Source organism: Notamacropus eugenii, chromosome 2 (assembly GCF_028372415.1).
Source record: "Notamacropus eugenii isolate mMacEug1 chromosome 2, mMacEug1.pri_v2, whole genome shotgun sequence".
Lineage (NCBI taxonomy): Eukaryota > Metazoa > Chordata > Mammalia > Diprotodontia > Macropodidae > Notamacropus > Notamacropus eugenii.
The window spans coordinates 12,460,338-12,485,258 of record NC_092873.1 but is presented as its reverse complement, the minus strand read 5'-3'; the positions used below and the strand labels follow the sequence as shown (position 1 = coordinate 12,485,258).

Here is a 24,921-nt window from a genome sequence, read left to right as displayed (position 1 = left end):
GTGGCATGTGAAGTCCTATCTTCTGATAATAAATCACTTCACCAAATCATTAACACTTGAGAGGGAATGAGTTTATTGGATCAGTTTCTCCAGAAATGGGCATAACCTCAGGTTAGATAACCTCAGGTTAGTCCAAAACATGGACTCGTGACCTCAATGGCTCACAGGGACAGCTCCTGTGCTCCTACCAGCTCCTAACACAGCCCTTCCCCTCCCCACCCCAGGATCTTCCCAACTGACCACCAAGGGGCTCTTCCCTCCCATCCACATCCTCTCCAATGTTATCTCAAGTCAGGGGGAGAAGAAATCCTGATTTGTTGTTTCTCCCTGGGCTGCCAATGGGCTCTTGAGTCTTGAGGGCAAAGGTATAAAAAATACAGTGGGGTTTCCCTGCAGCTCCTACCCCCTGGGCCTGGTTTCCTAACACTGGCGGGGATGGAGTGTATGGCACAGACAGTTTTGGCTGCTAGCCAGATGCCCTCTGGACCCTTGTTCTTGGACATGAGTTCAGTCAGCTGCCCATTCCTGCCTCCCCCAAGACCTGTGACAGACAATAAAATGACATGTGTCCCTTGACCTTGTGTCCATGTTGTGAAAGGGTAAGTGGGAGGAGACAACATTTACTGCTCACCAAAAGAGATAAAGAAAGCCTGCTCCCTTCCCTTGGTCAAGTCACTAGCCCCCCTCACCTGGCCCTTCTGTCCAGATCTCAGGGCTCCAAGGCGCAAAGCCCATCCCCAAGTTCCCCACAGTACCCAAGGTCTGAGTCTGGGCTTCCTCCAGTGCTGTCCTTGGGAATGATGCCCAGGTAGATCAAGTCCCCTTGGTCATCATGGGTCCTGGAGGTGCCAGTGGCCAGAGGGCTTGGGCTAGAAGCTGAGGGACAGCCAGGCCCCTGCACCCACTCACTCCTTGGCCACTGGCCGCTGTGGGGGCTGCTTCTGCAGAAGTGCCAAGGTGTCCCGCTTCTCAATGCGCCGAAGCTGTTTTTTCTTGGCCCGCTTGAGCTTGGCGGGGTTTCGGATCTAGTGGGGAAGAAGAGAAGGAAAAGGTCCCTGAGAACTCTCTGGTCCCTGGCTTCTCCTTCCTTTCCTAGGACTCCCAGAGACTCACACAATGGTTCCCATTGCTTGAGATCAAACCTCCCCTAGTGCCCAATACCCTGAGATAGCAACAGCCTGAACAACTGCCTACTCCTGCCACCCGGCACACAGCCAGAGGCTGCCCATCATCCTGAGTGCCAGACTGGGGCCAGGGCCTCTGCTGCACTCACCACTTGGACGATCTCTGCCTTCCGCTCATTCTCCAGGCGCCTTTTCAGGTTCTCCGCTCGCCGCCTTTTCTTCTCCTAGAGGGAACAGCAATGTGACAGATGCTACGGAGCCCAGCAAGAATGGGGGAGAGGGCATGGATGGAGGAGGGAATCCTGGGCAGGCCCAGCAGTAGGACCACCCCCTCTCTGCTCATCTGAAAGAGGAAGGGGTTTTCATATGCCCGGGTTCCCCCTCCCAGCCCTAATGTTCCCTATTCTAAGGCCCTTCCCAGCGCTGACATTCCCTGTTCTAAGGACCTACACCTAGTTGTGACATTCTCTGTTCTAAGGCCTCTCCCAGCTGTGACATTTCATGTTTTAAGGCCCCTCCCAGCCCTGACAATCCAGACTTATATAGGGATTCTATAGAGCTTGACGGGACCTCAAATCATCTAATCCAACATTTCCCTCTCAGAAGCTCAGCAGTGACTTGCCTAAGGTCACAGTGCTGATAATTACCAAAAGCTGGATTTGAATGACTTGATGGAGAGTCCCCTGCTCTCTGGAGAGCAGAGGTAGGCACCACCTAACTTGGCTGTGGCCTATGTAAAGCTGGGACATGGGGTGGCAGATCATCTTGAAGCATCATCTATATGTCAGAGTAAAGAGAATGCTGGATCTGAGATCAAACCTAGCCCGGGACACTTCCCAGCTGGGTGACCCTGGGCAAGTCACTTAGCCTCTGGTCACCTCAGTTTCCTCATCTGTAAAATGGGGAATGACAATGATAGGGGCTACTTCCCAAGGTCGCTGTGACGACTGAATGATAGAGGAACTGCAGAATGCTCTGCAGCTTTTAAAAGTGCTACACAAATGGCATCATTATTACATTCCTGTGTCTGACACCTTGTTCACGCCTCAGTCCCTGGGCCCAGGCCTCTGGTTGGGTTTTGGCAATCGGAAGTGGCTCCCTAGAGGAGACCAACAGGCACCAGATTAGGGGAAGGTCAAAGACAAGGTGTTCCTAGGAATGAGGGGAAGAGACTAGCAGCCTGGGTGAGGGGGAGCACAGTCCCAGGGTGTGCCGAGACCATAAGGCCTCTCTGGGCACAGCTCAGAGGGAATCCTAGGATGTCTGAGAGAGGAGATGCTGGGGCTGCAGCCCATGGTCTCCTGGGTGGGGCAGAAAGGGAGTGGTCAGGGCTATTTCCAACCCTCCTCAACCCAGGAATGGAGACGTTTTAGGAGAGGAGACTCCAGGAAGGTAGAAGAGATCTTAGCCAGGCCCCTATTGGTGACAACTTCCAGCCTTAGGCCTATTAACCTCCCAGTGTAAAATCATGAACTTGAATGAATTCTGATGGTTAGATAAACAAAGGTGGCTTAGAGGGATGGAGCCCTCAGGTGGGCGGTCCAGCCTGCCCTGGAGGCTGTTGTATCCCTAGGCCGTCAAATACCTACAGTTAGCATCCCTTGCAGACTGACCCTCCAGCTGGTCTGAAATCCTCCAGGGTTATGGTGACAGCTGACTCCAGGGCCAACCACAATGGTTGTTGTCGTCTTTGAAGAGGACCAAAATGACATCACCATTGTAAAGTGAAATTTCAGTACGTCCGAATGTGGCTGATCAGACCAATAGCAGCTTGGAATGCTCTACCACAGACTGGGCACAGATAGTACATATGAATATTTGGGGTGAATATTCCAAATTTGCGCATCCTGCATTTACTTTGTGCTGTCTCAATTTTGCTTTGCTCAAAGAGCACAGCACCTTTTCTTATGTGGGCACACCATGCTGAGCAGTCCTGTGCCAGTGTCTCCCATGCTGCACAGGCTGGCCACACTAATATTCAAGCAAACCATGCTATGAGTGGCTTGCAGGGCAGTAGAAGCAGATCTGGGAGCTCCAAGAGTGTTTATTTCAACCCCATTTTAAGGATGAGGAAGCTGAGGCCCAGAGAGGCAGTGTGGTACTGGGAAACGGTATTGACTGAACCTGGGTCCAATTTTTACCTCAAACACCTACTAATTGTGGGACCCTGGCTAAGTCCCTTAACTTCCCTGGGCCTCCATTTTCTCATCTGCAAAAAGGGGGAATTAGAATCAATGGCCTCCAAGGTCCCCCAAACTCTAAATCTACCATTCTAAGATCAGTGTTTGAATTCTGCCTCAGACATGTAGTAGCATCTGTCAGCCTTCAGGAATCACCTCAGTTAATACTGGCCAGCCAAATGACCATGGCAAACTCATTTAATTGTGAATGTCCTCACTAAATTCAGCTCCACCCCTCCTCACTGCCCTTCAATAAAGCCTGGCACTCAAGGTTTCTTGACAGCACGTGCCACCTCCTTCCAGGCCCCTCTGCCAAGCTGGACTAGTGACCACCCCTGTGCAGATGCCTGGCTTTTGTCCATTGTTTCTAGGCCTGAAACACTCTACCATCTCCTCCAGGAAGCTGACCTTGACCGCCACCCATCCAGAATCCAGCCATGTACTCACCCTCCCTGGGCAACAGAGGGCTGCGCCCACATCTCCTGCCCAGGCAGGTCTCCCTGCACCCAGCATGGGCCTGACAAATACCTGCTGAGTTCAGTTAGGGAGCAGGCCTCCATTAGCTGAGACAGCAGCTGCCCCGTCCCACCCCCAGGCCTCACCTCTTTGCGTCTCTGCTTCTCCTCCTCCAGGTGTCGGGCAAAGTCCTTGGCCAGCTTCCTCTCCTGTCGCTCCTTCATTTTGCGCTCCCAAGATGTGCGAAGAGGCTTATCCTGGACCATCTGGGAAAACCTGGAGGCAGGAGGGGAACTCCCCAGTAAGAGGTCTGTGATAGGACCCCAAACACCAGGACAAAACCCAGCATTCACAGCTGGGTGCTGGGGATGCCAAGACAGAGGTCCCTGACCTCAAGGACCTGACACTGGGGTAGGGGAGGGGCAGGGAGCCAACATGGCTATATGGGGTCTATGCCAAACACCTATGAAGCAGCCAAAAGGAAACATGCATTTATAGAGCACCTATCATATGCTTATTTACATAGACTCTTTCATCTGATCCTCATTATAGGTGGGAACTGTTGTGATCCCCTTTCTATAGTTGAGGAAGGTGAAGCAAAGGAGATTAAGGGACTTGCCTGGGGACACACAGCTAGTAAGAGGGCCTGAGGCTGAGTTCAAGGCCAGGTCTTCCTGACTCCCAGTAGGGCTCCATCCCATGCACCCCTAGCTGCCTCTCAGTCAGGGCACCTCCTACCTGACTCTACCAGGTTGGGATGGGGTGGGATGGGGAGCTCACTACCTCAGGAGACGTCCCCTTCACTCAGAGGCTTTCCCTTGCACTAAGACAAACTCTATCTTCCACTCAAGTTCTCTCACAGGACAAAGAATTGGGGCAGAGGAGGAGGGTGTTGTTTGCCCATGTCCAGGACCCTTGGCCTTGGCCCCTAAATGTGGGTGTCCCAGCCCTGCCACTTAGGACCTGTGTGACCTTGGGAAGTGCATTCCCCATCCTGAGCTTCAGTTTCCTCACCTGTAAAATGAGGAAGACAGCCCTCTTAGTCTTCAACATCCCTCTCAGCTCTAAATCCTCCAATTCACTGGACACTTGAAGTGCATAGTGTATGGAGTGAGAGGCAGTGTGGCCTGTGGGTGGCAAGTGGGTCACAGAATTAGGGAGACCTGGGTTTGAGTTCTATGCTGACCCACCCTGGCTGTGTGTGACTGGCCAGGAAGAGCCCAAGCCTCTCAGTGCCCAGTGTCTTGAAGGCGAGATATTCCAGAAGATGCAGACCTACATCGGTGGATAGTCTCTACATGGGGATGAATGAAATCCCAGGTCTGGACCAAGACAGATTTGAAAGACTCTGGGCTGGGGGCTGGGGACAGAGACAAAGCAAAACAGGGCAGTGGGTGGTCAGTGGCCAGAGTTCTGGACTTGAGATCAGAGCTGGCCTGGGACTCTAGCTGTGTGACTTGTGGCAATTAGCCTCCACCTGCCTCAGTTTCCTCATCTGTAAAGTGACTGGTTGCACTTGGTCCCTTGGGCACAGCAGGTGCTCTACAAAGGTCCCTTCCCATCTCCCTTTGTCAGTGGCCAAATACAACCCAACCTTTAGCCCCCTCAACATGTAAGGACATCCCAGTCCAGAGGAAAGATCAGACACGCTTCTCTGACCTCACCAGGCCTTGGTTTCTTTCTCAGCCTCGTACCCTCTGCTCCCACAAGAGGACTGCGAGGGGAATTAAAGATCACATGGCCCAACTGAGCCCCTGAGGCTCAGGGTGGTTTACAATCCCTCCTCCAGCCCTCTGGCACCCCCACTGCATCATTACACTCCTGTGGGGTTGCTTCCCAAGGGCTGGTCTTGTGCCCTGGGGAGCCTGGGGGCTGGCTGGGGGTGCGGGGCAGTGGCTGCCTAGGCAGGGGAGCCCCAGCTTCCCCTTCCGTCGGACCCCCTCGCTTCTGCCTCACCCCCCCGAAGGGCAGCTCCAGCTTTCCCTCTCATAGGCTTTGGCCCAAGAAAGCCCTTCCCCCTTCCCCTCACCTTTTCTTGTTGCGATCCTTCCATACTCGGCCAGACTTGGGCTTCCCTTTGGGGACTGCCATGACCTCCTTCTGCTTGGGCTTCTTGGGCGCTGAGGTGGGGGCAGGGGAGCCACCCCGCTTCTTAGTTTGGGGTGCCTGGGTCACTGGCTGCGTCTCCGCAGCTCCGTCCTGGGGCAGCACCCCCGACTTGGGGGTCACTGGCTCGGGCTGCCCCAAGGGGCACTCCCTGTCAGGCTCGGGCTGTCCTCCGTGGGACCCCGATCGCTCGTGTCTCCGACTTTGGGGGGCTGCCGAACTGGATTCTGGGAGGCCTCTGGAGTCCGGTTCCTCTGCAGCCACCTGATCCCCGGGGCACTCAGGGCCCTGAGCTCCGTGACACTTAGGGGACCCCACAAGGGGCTTCCCGGGGCTTTGCGAGGGTCCCAGGTCCAGCTGCCTTTTACCTCCAGCGCCCTCGGCCTGCTGATTCTGAGGCCTCTTGGGGGACCCCGGACTAGACTCTGGATCCTTTCTCCGGGGGGACCCCAAGTCCTTAGGGGACCCGTGGGGGGGCCCTGGGCCCTGTCTCCTAGGGGATTCCAGGCCTGGCCCCTCGTGCCTCCGCGGGGACTCCGGGCCCTCTTCGGCCGCTCCCGCTTCCGGCACCGGCTCTAAGGCAGCTTCGGCCTTGGGCCCCAGGAGGCCGCGCCGGGCCTTGCGGGGCCCCCGGGACGGGGTGGCGGGGGCCGCGGGGCTCTCGGCCTCCAGCCCCTCCAGGCGCCGGCTTCTCCTTCGAGGCGTCTCCATCCCCTCGCCCAGAGCTCAGCAGGCCCCCAAACACTATCCACGTGGAGCTCCCGGGTTTTCCGGCACTCGGCGCTCCTGATGACGTCACAAAAGCGACCCGCCAATCAAGGGCCGGGAGGCGTGTTATCCAGTCGGCCATATTGGTGAGGGGCAGAACCCCAGAGAGCGCACTTTCCAGGAGCATGCGCCTTGCCGCCACTGCCTGAGCGCTCATTTGCGCTTGCGTGGATAGTCCTGAGCCGACTCTCCTAGACCCGGATGGTGCGGGGCGGTGTCAGCTCCCGAGGGGGCGGAGTCCCAAGGCCTCCTTTTCAGAGAGGGGCAGGGACGCGCCAGCTGTCACACTGCCAGTCAGCCAACACGCATTGTTTGAGTGCCTGCTGTGTGCTAGATAAAGCCTTTATCCTGGCTAGGCCTCGCACGTCTTAAAGCGGCCCTGCCTTCCAGGGGCCCACATCGATCAGGAAGTGGGAAAGGAGGCCCAGCTAAATATAAATCATTTGTACAGAGGAGCCTTGGGGCTGGGGTGAGGGAGAATCAGAAAGAGCATGCAGGTGGAAGTGGAGAGGGAATGCATGGCAGGCACGGCAGGGGCCAGTGCAAAGACCCGGAGGTGGGAGATGGAGTATAGTGGAGGACCAACAAATTATAGAGAAAGGGAGAAGGGGGCTGGAGGAGCAGAGAAAATACCCCTCCCCCCAACTCAGCCCCAGCCAGACCACTCCCGGCTTTATACTTCACCTCCCTTTCTTATTTACATCCTTCCAGCTCCAGGAGAACCATCCCTTGGTTGACCTGAATACTTGGTTAAAGGAAAGGCAACAGGCTAAATGCATACATTTTATGATTTAATTAATTAAACAAATCCCCGTAAAGATATCGGTTACATAACTCTAGGGAGCCAGGATCAAATCTGGCTGTCCGGTACAGAAATCTTCTGGTTTTTATACATTTTGCCGTGAGAAAGGAACTCATAAATTTAGGAAGACGAGACAATTAACAAAGTAGTGTCAATTGAGTTTTATGATCCCAAGCTGTGTGATCTGTAGCATATGTCTCTGTGACGTAAGATAAGAAGAAACTCCCATTACTCTGGTGACAGACGTCCTGTCCTAAATAGGCCCTTGAAGTTGTGGATGCAAGAACAGAGTTGACTAAGTTGAAATTGCAACCCGGGACATCTGTGTTTTTCCTTATCACTAAGATGCCAGGGGAAGAGTCTAGTAAGGAAGTCCCATTTGCTTGCTTAACACCAAAAGGCATTCTCTGGTCCAGGCTCTTCTTAATTCAAAGTTTGGCCCTTATTAAAGTCCAAAACATATCAAATATTATCATCTTATAATAAAGATTACTTTTGGCCCTTATTCAAGTCCAAAATTTGTATTAAATATTATCACCTTATAATAAAGATTATACAGGAATGAGTTTTAAAGGCCAGCAAAACCAGCTCCCCCAAAAAGGCCTGAGTATCTGCAATATCTGCATGAGGATCCTGTGGCCACTCACCACTGCAAAAGAAGGGGAAGTAGGTGTGTTCTGCTTTCTCTTCAAGCCACATTGGGTCCTTGCAATTTTCAAGCAATGACTACAAATAGAAATATTTTCAAAGGCCCCTGTGGTATGACTAGAAGAGGAGTGAGTCTGGAAGTCAGGAGACCTGCGCTTACTTTTATGTCTTCTACCCTTTTTTTGGTCTGGAATTTCACTTTCAGTGATGACTTTTATTTTTAAAAAAATAATTTTTAGCTTTTTGTTATTCTGAACTTGATAAACAAAACAAACCCGGATGTTTCTGTAAACACAGAAAAACAGGAAGAAATCATTGTGCACTGCAGTTATGTATAGTTTGTGGATTGATTGTTTGTTTGGTTGGTAGGCATCCTTCCTCCTCAAAGAGAACTGAAAGAATGTCTGTCACTGTGTTGGAGTCAAGGTGCCGGTTGTCCAGCCGTGACTGATCAGATCACTATAAGCTTGGAAGGCCCTACCACAGGTCAGGAACACGTAGTGTGGAGGTATCTCTAATTTTGTACATCTCACATTTCCTTTGAGCTACTTCCATTCTGCTTCACTCATAGAACACAGTGCCTTCTTTGATGGCCACAGGCTGGATGGTTCTGGGTCATCATCTTTCATGTCTTGAAATTTATTCCAAAGTTCTTCACAGAGACCTTGGGAGTGAACCTTGTGCTGCTTCTTCTGACCTCTATGTGAACACTTGCCCTATATGAATTGTCCGCATAACAGTTTTTTAGATACTTTTGGCATTTGAACAACATGGTCAGCCCATTGGGAGCTGTGGTCTCTGCAGTTGAGTTTGAGTGCCTGGCAGTTTAGCTCAAGAAAGGACCTCAGTGTTAGGGTTAGGGTTAGGGTTAGGGTTAGCGTTAGGGTTAGGGTTAGGGTTAGTGTTATCTTGCCAGGAGAACTACAGAATCTTTCTAAGACAATTCCAGTGGAAGCGATTCTGTTTCCTAGCATGGTGCTGGTGGACTGTCCATGTTTCACAGGCTTACAACAATGAGGTCAGCACAGTGACTGTAGACTTACAATTTGGTAGGCAGCCTCCCAAACACTGAGCTAGCTCTGGCAATGCGAGCATCAGCTTCATGTCCATATGAACATCCCTGGAAAGTATACTGCCAAGGTAAGTGAACTTATCCACAGCATTCAGTATTTCTCCATATGCTGTAACTGATGGTTCCATGTATAGTGCCGGCTAGTGAAGAACCCATGTTTTTATGGTGTTGTTAGACCAAAATTAGCATAAGCAGCAGTATTTATGTATGTACATATATGCATGTATATGAATATATATTTGAAAGTATATAATAAATTCATCCCTTTTGTTTTGAAAGAGACAGATCTCTTTCAGCACTGCCTCCTTTTCTCCTGTACTTTTAAAAATAATCCTCCAGTGACTTTCTTTTCTTTTGCCTTTTTTCCAGCATCATTATTACTACCCACCCTTTCTCTGATCATGGCATTGAATTCTTAAGTTTGTCAGTTAGTTTTCTTTACAATGTTGTACTCACTGTATAAACTGTTCTCCTGGTTCTGCTGACATCACTCTGCATCAGTTCATTCAAATCTTTCCAGGTTTCTCTGAATCCAACCCTTTCTTCATTTCTTAGAGTACAATAATGTACCGATACATTCTAGCTGATGTAGAGAAGCCACAGTTCCCCATCTGGAAATTCCAAAAAGTGCTCCTTAGGAATATTTCTATGCCCCTGTCCTATTTATTCTCTCTTTGACCTTTTAGGGGTATTTGCCTAGTAACGTCAAAGGGCATACTGAGCTCCAGTCCCTTTATCTTAGAGTCCCTTGCAGGACTTAAAACCTTTGTTTTCCTTATGGTTAAGAGTATGACAGTTTGGCTAGAATGTAGGATCTGTGAAAGGGAAGAAATGTGGAATATCTTTGGAAAGATAGGTTGGAGTCAGATAGTGAAGGATTGTAAATGCTGAAGTGAAGAGTCTGTAACTGGTCCTAGGGGTACCAGGAAGCCACTGGGGCTTCTAGAGCTAGGGGAGAGATTTGGGCAGAGCCATGCTTTAGGAATATCAGGCTGGCAGTTGTTTGGGTTAGGAGGATGGGTTGGGGAAGGCTTAGTCAATAGCAGGGCTGAGATTAGAATCCAGGTCCTTTCACTAGAGCTGTTTCAGTCTAGTGCTTTCCTTTTAGGTCAGCTTCGTTTAATATTCTACAAAGAACCTGAAATGAGATGCATGTGAAATGGAAGGCTGGTGAGCAGGCACAGTGTGCTCACGTGTGTGCAATTCCCAACATGGAAATTTCTGGGAAGGTTGTAGAATGGAAGGGCCCTGTTCCCTGATTTGAATCCTGCATAGACATTCTGAAACTGGTTCTGGTCTGCTAACCACATGAGGAAGAGATAGTTTTGATTGATGGTGTATCCAGAGGCAGAGTTCATGCATGAGGCACTACTTGGCCAAATTGAATCATTCTTTTATTTAAAAAAAAAATTATTTTTATTTTTATAATATAAATATTTATATATAAATATAATTTTAAATATATTTAATTAATTATTTTTCATTATATATAAATATATTTAAATATTAAAATAATTAGATATATTTAAAAATACATATAAGTATATAAATAAATATTTTTATTTCATTAGATATTTTCCAATTAAATTTTTTAAGAATTTAAACATTCATTTAAAAAAATTTAGTTCCAAATTTCTTCTTGCCCCTCTCTCACTCCTTGAGAAGGCAAGTAATATAATATCAATTATACAAGTGAAGTCATGCGAAACATAACTCCGTATTACTGGTTGCTGTTCTGGGGAGAGAGACAGTGCTGTTAGAGAAGAGGCCTCAGACCCTCCCCATCATAGTTTATTATTCCTCTTTTTCAGAGAAGGAAACTGACAATTCAAGACATTCCCTGTCTCTTATCTCTTAATGGGTGACATCTTCTCAAGCTTACACCCACAGACTTCACTCTTTGTCAACAAATACTAATTACACCAGAAAGCAGCATAAATAGTGAATAGTAGGAAAATCCATCAATTTAAACAGGTAACAAATGGAAATAAAGTAATTTCTCTGGTGGAGGGAAGGCTTGAGCAGCTGGAGGGGAGGGATCCAGGAAGTGTTGTGTTAGAAGGTGATCCTTCCACTGAACTTTGAGGGAAGCTTGGATTCTAAGAGACACAGGTGAGAAAAGGGTCTCTTACTGAATTTGTTATTCTCTTTAAATTCTCCTTCATTAAGATTGATACCATGAATAAACTGGAGAAGCAAGGAATAGTGTATTTATCAGATTTATGGAGAAGGGAAGAATTTTTTACTAAAGAAGAGATAGAAAGCATTATGAAATGCAAAATGGATAACTTTGATTACATTAAACTGAGAAGTTTTTGCACAACCAAACCCAATGCAACCAAAATCCGGAGGGATGTAGTAAATTGGGAAAGAATTTTTACAGCTAAGCTCGGGGATAAAGGCCTCATTTCTAGAATATATAGAGAACTGACTCAAATGTATAATCATACAAGTCATTCCCCAATTGATAAATGGTCAAAGGATATGAACAGGCAGTTTTCAGAGGAAGAAATTAAAGCTATCTATAATCATATGAAAAAATGCTCTAAATAACTATTGATTAGAGAGATGCAAATCAAAACAACTCTGAGGTACCACATCACACCTATAAGATTGGCAAACATGACAGAACAAGAAAATGATAAATGCTGGAGAGGATGTGGGAGAGTTGGAACACTAATTCATTGTTGGTGGAGCTGCGAGCGCATCCAACCATTCTGGAGAGCAATTTGGAACTATGCCCAAAGGGCTACAAAAATGTGCATACCCTTTGAGCCAGCAATATCTCTACTAGGACTGTATCCCCAAGAGATCATAAAAATGGGAAAGGGTCCCATATGTACAAAAATATTTATAGCAGCACTCTTTGTAGTTGCCAAAAACTGGAAGTCAAGGGGATGTCCATCAATTGGGGAATGGCTGAATAAATTATGGTATATGAATGTAATGGAGTACTATTGTGCCATAAGAAATGATGAACAAAAAGACTTCAGAGAGGCCTGGAAGGACTTATATGACCTGATGCTGAGTGAAAGGAGCAGAACCAGGAGAACTTTGTGCACAGCAACGACCACAGTGTGCGAGAGTTTTTTCTGGTAGACTTGGAATTTCGTAATAACGCAAGAACTTCTTAAAAAAAAAAAAAATCCCAGTGGTGGTTCTCTAAGGCAAAATGCCTTCCACACTCAGAGAAAGAAATATGGAAGTCATTTGCAAAATGTAGCAGATCATGTTTGTGTATGTGTATGTTTTTGTGTATCATGTTTTGATTTGTTATACGATTTCTTTCATTTATTTTAGTCTGACTACGTAGCATGACTATAGTGAAAATATACTCAGTAGGAAAGTATATGTAGAACCTATACAGAATTGTATGCAGTCATAGGGAGGGAGGGGGGTAGTGGGGGGTAGGTGTGGGGGGGGATAAAATCTCAATTGTATGGCAGTGATTGTTAAACATTAAAAAATAATAATAAAAAAAATAAATTCTGCTTCATTTAAACTTCCATAAAATAACAGGCTCCTTCAGGGCAGGGACTGGCTGTTAACACAGCTTCTGGCACATACTTAATACATGAGTTCAATGGTTGACTGTTGAAGGCACCACCGTGCCTCCAGTGTCCCAGTTTTGTGATCTTGGCAATAGGAGAGTACCCCCATGATCAATATGTCTGTTTTCTATTGTCAACTTGAAAGTTTGGTTAAAAAAGGCAAACAGGCTGAATGCATATTTTTTATTCCCTTAAAGCTAGCAGTTACATGATTATGGAGCCAGAAAAACTTCTGAATGTCTAATACAAGAATGACCAGGCTTAAATCTGTTTAGGACAATCCAAGGTTGTCTGTGTCCTTCAGATTTATGGTCTCCACGAGTGATTAACTATAACACAAGAAAGGAATTTCTGAATTGGATAGGTTGTAAATGCAATAATATAAGAGAGTTGGCAAGGTGTCGATTGAAATTACAACTCAGAACATCTGCATTTTCCTTATCACTGATATGTCATAACATAGTATATGTCCACAAGATCAAAAACATAGTTCCACTATTCAAGATAGTGTCTCAGGTTCAGGGTCTCATAAAGAATGCTAAGTCAGCCCCATCTGGCCTTGTTGACATAGGAAGAGGTATTCTCTGAGTTTACTTCAGAGAACAAAGAGACTGTTAGGTCCAGGCTCTTCTTAATTCAAGCTCTGGCCCTTATTAAAGTCCAAAAATGAGATTAAATATTATCACTATGAATTCTTTTACCAGGCAGGTGCACTGAACACCCCTTAACTCTGTTTGCCACAGGAGCCAATGAGGAGCCTGCAGTGAGCCAAAGTCCTGCTCACTCCCAGGTGCCTTTGCTGGTGTTTGCTGGCAGATCTGGCTGAACTGTGCACCCCCAACTGGCCTACATCAGCCTTGCGGGTCAACTGTTACTGCAGAATATCCTGTTTCTGTGACCTACCTGTTCCTGGGAAGGGCTGCCCATTCTTTTTCCTGACCCCTCCCTGAATCTCCTCCCAGTTGTGGTTTTCAAGCCTAAATCTCCCCAGCTTCTCCTAGGCTCCTTTCTACTTTGTACTGGGGACCTCAGCACTAGCGTCTGATTTTCCTCCTAGTAAAGTTTTTCTGCTTTCAGCTCAACTTGGAGCCCTAGGCCTTCTGCACTGTGGGCTTCCTTGCGGCTGACAGTAGTATCCACAGTGCATTCCTCTCTCACACCAGAAATTCAATCACTTGTCCAGTCTCACGGTTTGCTCCTTTTGTTCTATGCCATCGGACACCCTTTGCCCGTGGTACAACCAATTACCCCTTATCATTCATATCCTTGTCACTTTTCACCTAGATTGTTTGAACAACCTCCTGAATGGCCTCTCTGCCTCGTCTCTTCCCACTCCAGCCCCTCCTTCACACTTGTGGTGGGTGGGCTTTGGCCTGGATCACTCCCTGCCCCACCCCCAACCTCTGATGAAGGTCAACATAGTGAGAATTTAACAAAGTGAGAGCAGGTGAACCAGGCAGTAAAACAGAGGAGAGGGGAAGAGGGGACTGGAAAAAAAACCAGGCTGTAAAATGTAAACTGAGCATGTCTCAAGCCTCCCAGGTCCTGTTGTGAGTGTTGCCCCATCCACACGCCCAGGCTGATGCAGTAGCTGGCATTTGGTGATAATAGCAAATGCAGGAAGGAGAGTCTTGCTCTTCTGCCCAGGGGATACCCTCACTTAGAGCCGGTGGCTGTGAGAATAGGACCAGGGATGAGTCTTGTTGGGGGAGAACAGAGAGAAGCAAAGGGGAGGCTGGCCACTGTCTGCCACTTTCTTTGGGTCTGCTCCTGCCTCAGGTGTCCCTGTGTCCTTACTGGCTAAATCTATCCTTTGAACATACATATAACCCTTGCTAGTGCCACCATTGTATTGTCTGTTTTGTTTGGTTGTTTCAGTCGTGTCTAACTTTTTCTGATCCAATAGGATCCAATAGGGGTTTTCTTGGCAAAGATACTAGAGTGGTTTGCCATTTTCTTCTCTAGCTCATTTTACAGATGAGAAAATGGAGGCCCCCAAGTTAAGTGACTTGAACAGGGTCACACAAGATGAGTCTTCCTGACTTCATGCCAGGCACTCTATCCACAGTGCCATCTTGCTGCCTAAGTAGTTACTTGAAGACTTGCTTATTGATTGATTCTAGGCATAGGTTAGCCTGGAATATAAGAGGAGGATAGAGTCTTTTGTATAAATATAACTACCTTTTGAGCATGAAATGAAGATAGAGATAAAGGAAGCTAGATAGAACCGCTGGGCCTGGAGTCATGAAGACTCTTCTTCCTGGGTTTGAATCTGGCTTCCAATACTTGCTAGCTGTGTGACCCTGGGCAAGTCACCTAACCCTGTTTGCATCAGTTCACCATCTGTGAAATAAGCTGGAGAAGTAAGTGGCAAAACACTCCAGTATCTTTGCTAAGAAAATCTCAGATAGGGTCAGGAAGAGTCAGACGTGACTGAAAAACAACTGGACAACAAAAAAACAAATGTTCAATTTAAGCCTTCATGAGTGATCATGGCGTTGTTTTTGTGTTTTTTAAATATCAGTATAAAGGAAACAGTTTAGATGGAAGAAACCCAAGAAGATTATATAACAGTATCTTCAACAAATAGATGTGGGGAAGGGAAATTGGGGGAAGAAGAGAACTTTTGGAACTTCCCTCAGTCCTTAAAGAGGTATGAGTTCTATGTTCCAGACCACTGTACTTTCTCCCCATCTCAGTTCTTTCTTCTCTTTCTTTCTTTTTCTTCCTCCCCTCTCCTCCCCTCCCCTCCCCTCCCCTCTCCTCCCTTCTCCTCCCCTCCCCTCTCCTCCCCTCCCCTCCCCTCCCCTCTCCTCCCCTCCCCTCCCTTCCCCTCTCCTTCCCTCCCCTCCCTTCCCCTCTCCTTCCCTCCCCTCTCCTCTGCTCTCCTCTCCACTCCCTTCTCCTCCCCTCCCCTCCCCTCCTCTCTTTTCCCTTCCTCCTCCTTCTAGTTCTCATTCTTCTCTCTCTGTCCTTCCTCTTTCCTCCTCCATCCCACCTCCACTACCATTTCTCTCACCCTCAGCTCATTTAGTCCAGGCTGGGGCTAAATATTGATGCTGCTGTGAGTTCTGCAGTCCCAGTTATGGGGTGCTTGGTTGCATGTGTTTGGGCCCCAATCCTAAAATCACATTTCTCTTTAAAAATCACATTTCTCCCTAGCTTCAAAACACTATCCCAGGCAGTATCCCCCCAGGCCAAGGACACAGTCTGCCCCAGCAACAACCTTTATCTCCCTTCCTGCTACAGTAGCCAACTGTATCTACAGAACTTATTAGTCTGAACCAGATGTGTCCTGGCTGAACTGGCTGTGTACTGGGTCATAATGACATTTACTACTCATTGACCAATCGTATGTATCCTAGACTTAGACATATGTGTACTCCCTTCCATTTATCTTGTCTAACATGACATTGATGCGAGCAGCCCGGTATTCCTTAGTCAGCTCTGACTTAGTTGATGTAGTGATGTTTCAGGCCTAAAACCAAACCCTGCCTTGGGCTATTTCTGGATGGATAAAATACCTGCATAGTAGATACTAAAAGTGCATGTTCCTTTAAGAGCTAACCACTCCTTAACCACTCTCTAACCTTAACCTTAACCCTAAATGCTCTGAATCACCTAATTAGCATATTTGGCACATGCTTCACTATAGAATAACCTATGTAAACTTTACCTGTACCACTTTAAGGATGAAGGTTCCCTAAGAATGCTTGAGTCCTCAAATTCATTCCAGGTAACCTGACCCTGGCACCCCAGTTTTTGCTGGGGTCTCACCCCCTCTTTCTAGCCTTCATCACCAGTACTTCCCTCCCACTTTGCTCTGTCATAAACGTTATAAATGTTTTCAGAATTCTTGGACATGACCTGAGTCTACCTCCTGGCTCTGCGCAAAGCAGGTGGTGAATTTCCCCTTACTAAGGGTCTTTGAGCAAAATCTAGATGATCACTCGAGACGGATGTTGGAAAGGGGTGCTTGGCCAGATGTGGGCTGAGCTCAGGGGCCTCCAAGGCCCCTCCCAGCTCCAGGATTCTTTCTCTTCCCCCCTCTCTTCCATCTCTCCCTCTATCCTCTTCTTTCCCAACTTCTCTCACTGTCCCCCCTCCTTTCTTTCTTATTCTCACCTCTCTTTGTCTCTCTCTGTTTCTCTCTCTCTCTCTCTGTCTCTCTCCTCCCCTTAATTCTGTAAGCCTTCTTGAGGGCAGGCACTAAGTCATATCCTTGTGATGTCTCTCTCCTGCTGCTGGTCATATAGCACCTGCCCCACAAAGACTTGCTGATTAATTAATTAGTCAATATTCAATCAATCCATAAGATATCATGTCCTCTCTGATTCTCTCTTATTGCTGTAATTAGAGAAGCCCTGCAAAGGCTCAAGGACTGGGCAAAATAAAATCATAGGAATTAAAGTAGAAAAGAATATCAGAGTTCATCTAGTTCAACACCATACTTCTTACAAAGGAGGAAGCTGAGGCCAAACCAAATGTAAAGCAAGGCGCTATCAGCAAAGATACAGAAATAAGTAGCAGAGTCCCTGTGTCAGGGGTGAGATGGAGACAGGAGCAGCAGGAGGAGGACTGGTTGACCATTTGGATCATTGGGCTTACCATATCTCTGTTAACAGCTATTTGTGAAGACAAAAAGGTGACTTTTCAGAGTTTGGGAAGGGTTTGGCTGCATGGTTTGGGTAGGGGCTTTGTGGGTTAAACAGATGATGTTTGCAGGTAGGGACAAGACACTCATAAATGTTCTACCTGAGTTAAGAATGATGTGTGACAGGCTAGCAGCGAAGTCCATCCTGGTTGAACATTCACACACATCCTGCAACTTTGGCCACATCCTGCATGTTTCAGCCAGCTCCTTGCTAATCAGTTTGTGGTAAAAACTGTATAAATAGCTTAAGAACAAAGCTATAGCACAGATATATCTCCCCCACACTGTCCCCACCTTGATGTCTCACAAGGTGCTATTGCTGGGGGCTCCTGTAAGTAAATCCCCTAACAAAGCTTGGACTGATCAACCAGACTCTGTTTGCCTTTTTCCTTGGAATTTCTGCATTGCAAGTAGATACAATCAGGTACTTTGGTGTCCCTGTCCACAGAACTCTCTTCTTGTGAGCTCTACAGCAATGTGGGGGTCAAAGGCTCACTTTTGGTTAAGACCAAGTCTCATCTCTTGTGTTCTTGGTTCCTTGGATTCTTGGTCATGACTGGTACCGTCACTAGTGGTCATGGTGGGGTAGATTCATGGGAACTCTTTCCATAAGAGTTCAGTTGGAGTAAAAATGCATTTGGGCCACATCTTTGGAGTTGCCCCATTACTCTCAGCACACTTCTGAGAACTCCAAACACAGCACTCTGATTTTGTTGCAAACTTGGGTATTATGAGGACTGCCAGATGAGGTCATTAGAATCTATCAGATTGTTCTGCCAGCTGGGTTGGCTTTGGAGAGGACCACATTTTAACTGAGTAAAGAAACTGAGAAAGAAAGTGTTTGATTACCATCTCTTTTTCTGTAGGCATGAAGTTTTCTTGGGCAGATTACACATTAATTACATAAAAAGATGTTATCATCTTACAGATTTGCTGATGATTCAGGTGATGAGCCTGGTGTAACATATAGAGACACATTTTACTCTGGGCTTATTTTATCACTTTTTTGAGCTGGCTGTGCATGATGGGGTGGGGGAAGTGGGGAATGAATTGCTAGATTATCTATCTGGCAGCTGTGGCTTCCTCATGGGTAGGCAGGTCTGGCTTTTTGTGTAGTCAGAACAGGTGGAGGCTTAAAGGTATGACTGGAGGGACATTTGAAAGGCCTCCTTGCCCAAAGATGTGTGTGTGTATGTGTGTGTGTGTGTATGTGTGTGTGTGTGTGGCATTACTTTAGGTACTGATAATTCTTACATTACCCTGTTGGTATAGTGACTTTGGATTCAGAGGCCCTGAAGGGAGTGGAGCAGAGCTGAAGACCTTAGGCTCAGGTGCTTCAGCTCAATCTCAATCAACTTCAGTGTTTTAAGATCTCATCAATATGGGCCCTTTCCCCAGTGGGACAGATCACAGACCATCCATGCCTTCTTAATCTGTGGTCCTCTTGTCTGTTTCTTGCCATCAAATCTCCAAAAGGAATATTCCCAACAATCTTTTAAAAAAAAAATACCTACTTTTAAAACCTCTAGGTCTTTTAAAATTCCTTGGGTACCAGTGTAATATCTGGGCTGTTCATCCAGAGGTCCGCATTCTCCATACTTGACCCCTCATTTTCTTTTATGTTAATTTATTTGTTGTTCTTATGAACAAATCATTGTTGGTGATTTGCCACAGTTTACATCCAAGTTGGCAGGTAAAGACAATGTTGGTTTAAATTCATGTAAAGTAACTAGGACCGGGGACCACTAATCTATATATAAAGATACTGCTAGGATGCTGACTTAACTTTAAAATGTGATAGTATATATGTTGTATTTTATTGATTTTGTTAAATATTTCCCAGATGCATTTTAATCTTGTTCCCAGCATACTTCACAGAGCGTTGTGGGCCTCATAAGGCCACCTCTGGTTTATAGTACAAACTTGGTGTGTAGGGTATGTTCAGGGAGGACCGGTACCTTTGGTGTGATGGCTGCTGAGGCCTTTTGGGGCTCTTTCCACCTTTGGTGTCCACCTGTTCCACCTAATTCTCACCTGTGGCTCCAAGAAGCTGCAGCATACACAGCAGCCACACCCCAATAAACCGTTTTGGCAGACGGGCCAAACCAGGTTGAGGGTAACCAAGGGTTCTCAAACCCATTGGTGAGTTAGGGGGGTGTTAGTGAGTTAGGCCAGGCCACTATCATCAGTGCCTATGTTCCCACCATGACAAACCCTGATGAAGTCAAAGACAAATTTTATGAAGACCTAGAGACACTTATCGTCAATGTGCCAAAAGAGGACAACTTATAATACTGAGTGACCTTAATGCTAGAGTAGCATCAGACTACCAGAGTTGGCAGAGAGTTGTAGGGAGGAATGAAGTTGGAAACAGCAACAGCAATGGTCATTTACTGCTGAAGACTTATGCATTGCATGACCTTCTCATCACCAACACTGTCTTCCGTTTACCTAAACACAATAAAACTTCATGGATGCACCCTTGCAGCAAACACTGGCATCTAATAGACTATGTGATTATAAGGAGAAGAGACAGACAAGATGTGAGAATGACAAAGACAATGTGTGGTGCAGAGTGCTGGACTGATCATAGACTTATCCTTTCCAAGCTAAATATTCACATTCATCAAAAGCACTGCCCTCAAGGCAAAATGACTACCAGAAGAATTAACGTCAACAAATTAGAGCTCTTCTCTGAGTGTGAAGAATTTGCTGCTGACTTGGAGGGAAAGTTGAGGCAACACACAGTTGGCAACAGTGGAGCAGAAAAGGAGTGGGCAGCTTTCAGAGATGTGGTTACAGCACTGCATTTGCTCATCTGAGTCACAACACTCTCAAACAACAAGACTGGTCTGATGAAAATGATAGGGAAATTCAGAAGCTGATAAATGAAAAATGAGAACTCCAAAAGACTTGCCAGCAGGATAGTTCATCCACCTCTAAGAAGGCATCATTTAATTCCATCAAAAGCAAAGTACAAGCAAAGCTTAGAGAGATGCAGGATTCCTGGCTCAGTAAGAAGGGAGATGGAATTCAGTTTTATGCTGATAGTAACAATCCAAAGCACTTTTGTGATTCCCTGAAAGCTGTTTATGGACCAAAAACCTATGCTGCGACACAACTACTCAGCTGATGGAGTCACATTGATTAGTGATAAGGACATGATCCTAGAGAGATGGGCTGAACACTTCCATAGTGTTCTCAACAGACCATCATCAATCAATGCTGAGGCCATTGACTTTACCTCAGGTTGAAGTCAATCCTTCCTTAGCTGAACTTCCAACTGAAGAAGAGGTTTTGAAGGACGTTAGGCTCCTTTCATGTGGCAAAGCACCTGGTGCTGATTCTATTCCAGCTGAGATTTACAAGGTAGGGGGACCATTGCTCGTACAAAAGCTGACTGAAATTTTCCAGGTTATATGGCAAGAGGAGGTTATCCCCCAGGAGTTCAAGGATGCCTCCATTGTCCATCTCTATAAGGGTAAAGGGAATAGATTGTCTTGCGACAGTCACAGGGGGATCTCTTAGTCATTACTGGCAAAATTCTTGCTAGAGTCCTTCTTAATAGGCTGATCCTTCACCTGGAAGATGGTCATATACTTGAGAGCCAGTGTGGCTTCAGAAAGGGCCGAGGAATAGTCGATATGATGTTTGCTGCCCGACAATTCCAGGAGAAATGCCAGGAGCAGAACAGAGATTTGTACACAACGTTTGTAGATCTGACCAAGGCTTTTGACACTGTTAGTCATGAGGGCTTATGGAAAATTATGTCAAAATTTGGTTGCCAGGAGATGTTCATCAATATTGTACACCAATTTCATGATGGCATGTTTGCCTGCGTTCTGGGTAATGGACAGTGCTCTCCTGCCTTCCCAGTCACCAATGGAGTGAAACAGGACTGTGTGTTTGCTCCCATGCTTTATAGCATGATGTTTTCAGCCATGTGGTCAAATGCTTTCAATGAGAATGAATAAGGCTTCAAGGTCAACTACCATGCTGATGTGAAGTTCTTCAGTTTGAAAAGGCTACAAGCCAAGACCAAAGTGGAGGGAGTGCTGGTGCATGGTTTTCTGCTTGTAGATGATCATGTACTCAATACAGCCTCTGAAGCTGAGAGGCAACAAAGTATGGATCAGTTCTCTGCTGTCTGTGCTAATTTTGGCCTAATAATTAACACCAAGAAAACACAGGTGTTCCATCAGTCACTATCACACCATCCATACATGGAACCATCAAGTTACAACAAATGGAGAAGTTTTGAATGCTGTGCATAAGTTTATTTACCTTGGTAGTGTACTTTCCAGGGGTGTACACATTGACAATGGGTTGATGCATGCATTGCCAGAGCTAGCTCAGTGTTTGGGAGGCTCTGAAGAAAAGTTTGGGAGAGAAGAAGTGTTAGACTGACTACCAAACTGAAGGCCTACAGAGCCATTGTGCTGACCTCATTGTTGTATGCCTGTGAAACATGGACAGTCTACCAGCACTGTGCCAGGAAACTGAATCATTTCCATTTGAACTGTCTTAGGAAGATTCTGAGGATCACCTGGCAGGATAAGGTACCAGACACTGAAGTCGTTGCTTGAGCTGAACTGCCAAGGATTCAAACTATGCTTCAGAGAGTGCAACTGCAAAGGGCTGGCCATGTTGTTCAAATGCAAAGTGTATGCTTGCCAAAAAGACTATTTTATGGAGAACTTGCATGGGGCAGGCGATCACAAGGTGGTCAGAAGAAGCGATACAAGGACACTCTCAAGGTTTCTCTCAAGAACTTTGGATTTGACTGTGCAACATGGGAGACACTGGCACAGAACTGCTCAGCATGACGTGCCCACATAAGAAAAGGTGCTGTGCTCTTTGAGCAAAGCAGAATTGAGACAGCACAAAGTAAATGCAGGATGCACAAATTTCGGATATCCACCCCAAATATTCACAGGGACTATCTGTACCCAACCTGTGGTAGAGCATTCCGAGCTCGTATTGGTCTGATCAGCCAGTCGGACACACTGAAATTTCACTTTACAATGGTGATGTCATTTTGGTCCTCTTCGAAGGTGAGGGACAACAACCAACCGACCAGTACAAACTTCATTACACAGCATTATAGTGGAGGATAGTGAAAGACTGTATAAACCAAAAAACAATGGAAATGAAAGTGAGTTGGCAGAAAGTTTGAAGTGATGCCTGACTAAGCCAGATCTCTCCAAAATCATTTCTTTTCAAAACAGTACAGACATTCAAATATACAAATAAGAGTTAAAAAGATAACCCATGACATTACAAGCTTCCATTATTTAGAGCTTGTTTAGAAACAAAAATTGTGTATATTAATTTTGGTGAGGTACTTGCAAGAGCATCCTGTGTCTGCCTGGGTCTCCTTAATTGTTTTTCTTTTGTGAATTTTTGACCCAGATTTTGTCACTACTTTTATTTACACAGTTGAAGTTGGTGTGTCACTTTCAGTTCCTCTTTCCTCACATTGCATCTGTTCATGTAATTCTCCTTTTTGTTGTGTTAATGACAGTTATAATTTATTATTTTAATATTCTATCGTGTCCATATACCACAGTTTGGCAATCATTCTCCCAATCATTGAGCAAATGGGCTATTAGAGTTGGGTTTTTTTTTAACGAATAGTGTCCCCAGGAATATTTTTGTACAGGGAGGTCTTATTTTCCTGTCAATAACATTCTCTTGATATATACAAAGATGGTGGCAAGTTGTCCAGGTAATGGACAATGAGTATAAGAGATGTACAACCTCATGAAAATAGTATCAGTGTTTCTGAGACTGAGAATGATTTGAAGCTCATGAGGGAAAGTCTCTATTAGGAGAAAAGGGAGAGTCGGAGAGGAATAAGTCTTCTACTTAAGACTAATGGAACAAAGATAAATGACAGGAGGGAGAAAGAAGAGCTGCTCATTTTTGGTTCACTTCCTTTTTTGTTTGTCAAGGAAAATGACTAGTTAGGACTTAAGAAAAATGACTGATAGGGATGTGATAGCCAAGCTGAATGAGGAGAAAGAAAGCCCTTAGCTGCCAGTGAAGAGTCAAGTGTCTCGTCACATGTTGGTCTCTTGAAAGAACAGACAGATGTTTTGGCCGATATATTGCCAGTGATATTTGAAAGGTAACTGAAGAGGTTTGGACATAAGGTTGAGGAAGGGTAGATGTTCTGATTTTTTGGTGGGAGGGTGTTATAAGACACCCTGGTGGTCTTGAGACCACTATGACCATTTCCCCTTAAGAGAGGTGGTAGCTGATAGAATCTGTGCACAGAGTCCATTATTATAAGATGAGGTCTGATAGTTTTGAGGCTGTCATGTCAATCTCTCCTTAAGGGAGACTGTAAACCTATAGAACATACTCCTGGAAAAATACTTACCATACCATTTTTGAAAGATTAGTACTGCTGTGTCTCCAGATAATATTTTGTCTACCATCAATTTGGTTTTTTTTCTCTCTCTGGTAACAACCCCCCTCCTGAATAATATTTTGCCCTGACTCCTGATAAGCAATTTGGCCAGCTCCAGGGAGGCCAAAATCATAGTTTAAGAAGCTCATTCTCAGAAGAGCACTTTGGAGCACCCTTTCTCCTCCAGTGGAAGCACACCTCTCTGCTGGAGCACCTTCCTGCTGGGGCAGGAGCAGCCCTTCCAATTAGAGTACCCTCTCCCCTCCAGTGGGAGCACCCCTTCTTGCTGAATGAATCCATATCTCTCTGCTCCCTAATGCAGGGCTGCCCTTATGTGAGCTATTCTCTATGTTAGTGTGTATGCCTAAGTTGTATGTTGGGTACCCTTCCCTCTCTCCTCTTTCCCTCTTCCCTATGGTTTGCAATAAAGCTTTGCATTGAGTTGGTTCCTGTTGTTTTACATGCTATTCTCAGTACCCAAACTCATTCTAGGGTTGTTTCCTGACAGCCCACAAGCCTTTCATTAGACATAAACTGGGGACCCACACAAGATCTTAACCTGTTGACAGCTGAACCTACCCTGGGGGAATTACACTTTCCTTTTTGGATAGGATTATTAATCTAGTACATGAAGGGAATCTGTGGACATTGTTTTCATGGATTTGAGCAAAGTTTCTGATGTCAAATTATTTTTGTGAAGAAGATGGAAAAACATGGACTGGATGGTCCTTGGATTGTTTCCAAGCTGGTTGCGTGGGATAGTTGTTAATAGTTTGCTAACAGTTTGATGTCAATGTATCAGACTGGATTCAGGAGTGGACCACAGGTACCTGGGCTTGGTCTGATGCCATTTACTATTTTTATCAAGGGCTTGGACCAAGGGATAGATGGAATGCTCATAGTGTTTCTAGGTTACACAAAGCTAGAAGTGGTAGCCAACACAGGTCATCTGTGATAGAGTCATTTTTTTGCTGCTGTTGCTGCTACTACTACTACTAGTTCTTCTTCTTCTTCTTCTTCTTCTACTGCTACTGCTACTACTACTGTGATTACTGCTGCTGTTGCTACTACTACTACTACTACTACTTCTACTACTGCTACTACTGCTCCTGTGGAGGCAAGAATGAGTAAAGAACTTATATCCC

General features: G+C 46.0%; 1 protein-coding gene and 1 pseudogene across 1 annotated transcript; one reads left to right on the top strand and one right to left on the bottom strand.

Moving 5' to 3' along the window:
* Window positions 1-49: 49 nt before the first annotated feature.
* CCDC86 (coiled-coil domain containing 86) lies at window positions 50-6,665 on the bottom strand. The gene is made up of 4 exons (XM_072638786.1): window positions 5,790-6,665; window positions 3,907-4,036; window positions 1,274-1,348; window positions 50-1,025 (listed from the first exon to the last, which is right to left on the bottom strand). The coding sequence occupies exons 1-4, from the start codon at window positions 6,575-6,577 to the stop codon at window positions 906-908; spliced, it is 1,113 nt and encodes a 370-aa protein (XP_072494887.1). The 5' UTR covers window positions 6,578-6,665; the 3' UTR covers window positions 50-905.
* Window positions 6,666-7,125: 460 nt separating this feature from the next.
* The window catches only part of LOC140522515 (sterol O-acyltransferase 1-like), a 29,668-nt pseudogene continuing 11,872 nt past the window's right edge, over window positions 7,126-24,921 (top strand).